Source organism: Corapipo altera, unplaced genomic scaffold (genome assembly GCF_003945725.1).
Source record: "Corapipo altera isolate COAL_440 unplaced genomic scaffold, ASM394572v1 59091, whole genome shotgun sequence".
NCBI lineage: Eukaryota > Metazoa > Chordata > Aves > Passeriformes > Pipridae > Corapipo > Corapipo altera.
Genome location: NW_020888231.1, coordinates 441 through 3,050, shown reverse-complemented (window position 1 = coordinate 3,050; position 2,610 = coordinate 441). Strand labels below are relative to the sequence as shown.

General features: G+C 64.6%; 1 protein-coding gene across 1 annotated transcript; it reads right to left on the bottom strand.

Moving 5' to 3' along the window:
• Positions 1-387: 387 nt before the first annotated feature.
• Positions 388-2,403, bottom strand: LOC113941895 (E3 ubiquitin-protein ligase DTX1-like; the record flags this gene model as incomplete). The annotated part of the gene is made up of 3 exons (XM_027633033.1): positions 388-943; positions 2,071-2,160; positions 2,242-2,403. Coding segments are annotated over 3 exons (477 nt in total), but the record flags the coding sequence as incomplete, so codon positions are not given.
• Positions 2,404-2,610: the final 207 nt, after the last annotated feature.

Sequence of the window (2,610 nt, the reverse complement as noted above, 5' to 3'; positions counted from 1 at the left end):
ATGGATGGGGGCAGTTGGGGTGGGGTGGGCCACGGATGGGTATGAGGGGCACTGGTTGGGTGGTGGGGTTGGGTGCCACAGGTGGGTGCTTGGGGGGTACAACAAGTGGGTGCTAGGGGGGTACAGCAGGTCAGTGCCACTGTGGGCGCTGCGGGGGTGCCACAGGTGGGCACTGAGCACTGACCCCAAACCCTGGGTTGGGCAGCAGCTGCAGGAGGTGCTGCGGGACCTGGACGTCTCCCACGCCACCTTCGCCCGCCGGGATGAGGCCCCAGAGCCACCCCCGAGCCCCCCCTGTGCCCAGAGCCCCCCCACCCCCTCGGGGAGCCCCTCCTGTCACCGCGGGCGGCGCAGGAACCCGAGCGGGAACACGGAGGGGACACAGAAGGGACGCGGGGCCACCAGCCCGGCGCGGGGTGTATTGTGTAACACAGAGATGTACATGACACCGGCGGGACGCGGCTCCGTGGGGCAGCGGCGGGCGGCGCGGGTGGCACGGGTGGCACAGACGGCTGACGCGCAAAGAGGCCACGGGTCGGAAAGCACCAGCCCACGATGCATCGCCACGAGAGCGGGACGGGGGGACGGACGGACGGACACACACGGGGACGCGTGGTGGGTGGCACCGGGTGGCGCGGGGCGGGGCTGCGGCGAAGCGGCGCAGGCGGCGGTGGCACGGGCGGGGGTGGGGGGCGAGGGGGCCACCCCCTCGCCCACCTCAGTCCTTGAGGGTGGCCTCGGACACGCCCTGGGCCAGCAGCTCGGCCAGCACGTTGTCCAGGTAGTTGGGGTCGGGGTACCCGTGGCCCGTCAGGTTGGAGCCGAACTCGGTCTTGTGGTGGATCTCGTTCCACACCACCGTGTCCGACTCGCCCGTCGTGTTGGACGTGCCGATGGTGAAGATGAGCCGCCGGTCCCAGGCCACGATCAGCAGCTTCAGCACCTGCCAGGGGTCAGGGCTCACCCACCCGGCACAGCCCAGCCTGGCACAGCCAGGGGTGACACACCCAGCACCCCCGGACCAGCCTGGCACAGCCATGGACTGTTCATCCAACACACCCATCCCAGCCCCCATGGTTTGCCCACCAGTATTCCCAGCCCATCCTGGCACAGCCATGGATTGCCCACCCAGTATTCCCAGCCCACCCTGGCACAGCCATGGATTGCCCACCAGTATTCCCAGCCCATCCTGGCACAGCCATGGATTGCCCACCTGGCACAGCCATTGATTGCCCACCCAGCACCCCCTGCCCTCCTCCCGCTGGTCACAGCAGGGCCCCAGCACCCAGGGCTGGGGTTCGGCCCCAGCACGATGCCTGCAGGGTGCCACCTGTCCCTGTGGCACAGCCCAGCCCCACCCCAGTGCTGCTGCCTCCTCCCTGTCCCACCTCATTCCATCCCATCCCTTCTCTTCCACATCCCACTCCTTACTATTCCGGTTGTTCTCCCTCCATCCCATCCCATCCTATTCCTTCTCATTCTATGCCACGCTATGCCATCCCATTTCTCCCATTCCTTCTCCCATCCCATTCCTTCCCATTCCCATTCCCCCCCCCATTCCCAGCCATCCCATCCATTCCCATCCCATCCCACATCATCCCTTCTCTTCTGCATCCCATTCCTTCCCATCCATTCTTCCTCCATCCCATCTCACCCCATCTCTTCCCATTCCATGCCATGCCATCCCACCCCATTGCTTCCATTCCTTCTCTCATCCCATCCCTTCCTGTTCTATCTCCATCCCTTCCCTTCCCTTCCCTCTTCCCTAACCATCCCTTCCCATCCATTCCCATTCCTTCTCTTCCCATTACATCCCCATCCTATCCCATATCACCCCTTCCCTTCCCTTCCCTTCCCAAACCTTCCCAAACCTTCCCAAACCTTCCCAAACCTTACCTTCCCAAACCTTCCCAAACCTTCCCTTCCCAAACCTTCCCAAACCTTCCCTTCCCAAACCTTCCCTTCCCAAACCTTCCCAAACCTTCCCAAACCTTCCCAAACCTTCCCTTCCCATTGTATCTCAACCCATCCTTTCCCATCCCACCCCATCCCGGTGTCCCGCATCCTCACCTTCCTGCCCTTCTCGTTATCGGGCAGGTAGCAGTGCCGGGGGAATCCTCGCGCCGTGAACTTCTTGCCAGGATTGGGATGCTCCGGGCCCTGGAGGGGGTAAGGGGGGGACATTGGGGTGAGGGGGGGCACAAGGAGGGGGTGCCCGGCCCCACAGGGGTCCCTCCTCACCTGGATGCCGGTGGGGATGTCGTAGACGATCCGGATGGTTTTGGAGTCGGTGTATCCCGGGAGGGAGTGTGGGATGAGGTGGAATTCCATCTTCCCGGGGGGCTGCGTTCCCGTCTTCTCCCCGTAAATGGCCTTGCAGGTGGGGCACTGCAGGCTCCCGTCCTGCGGGCACCAGGGGTGTCAGGGGGGGGCACAGACCCCCAACCCACCCACACTCACCTGACACCCTGCAAAACCCACCCACACCCAACCAGCACCCACCCACACCCAACCAGCACCCACCCGGCACCCCCCAGCACCCACCCACACCCAACCAGCATCCACCCCACACCTCCTAGAGCCCATCCAGCACCCCCCCAACACCCCTGC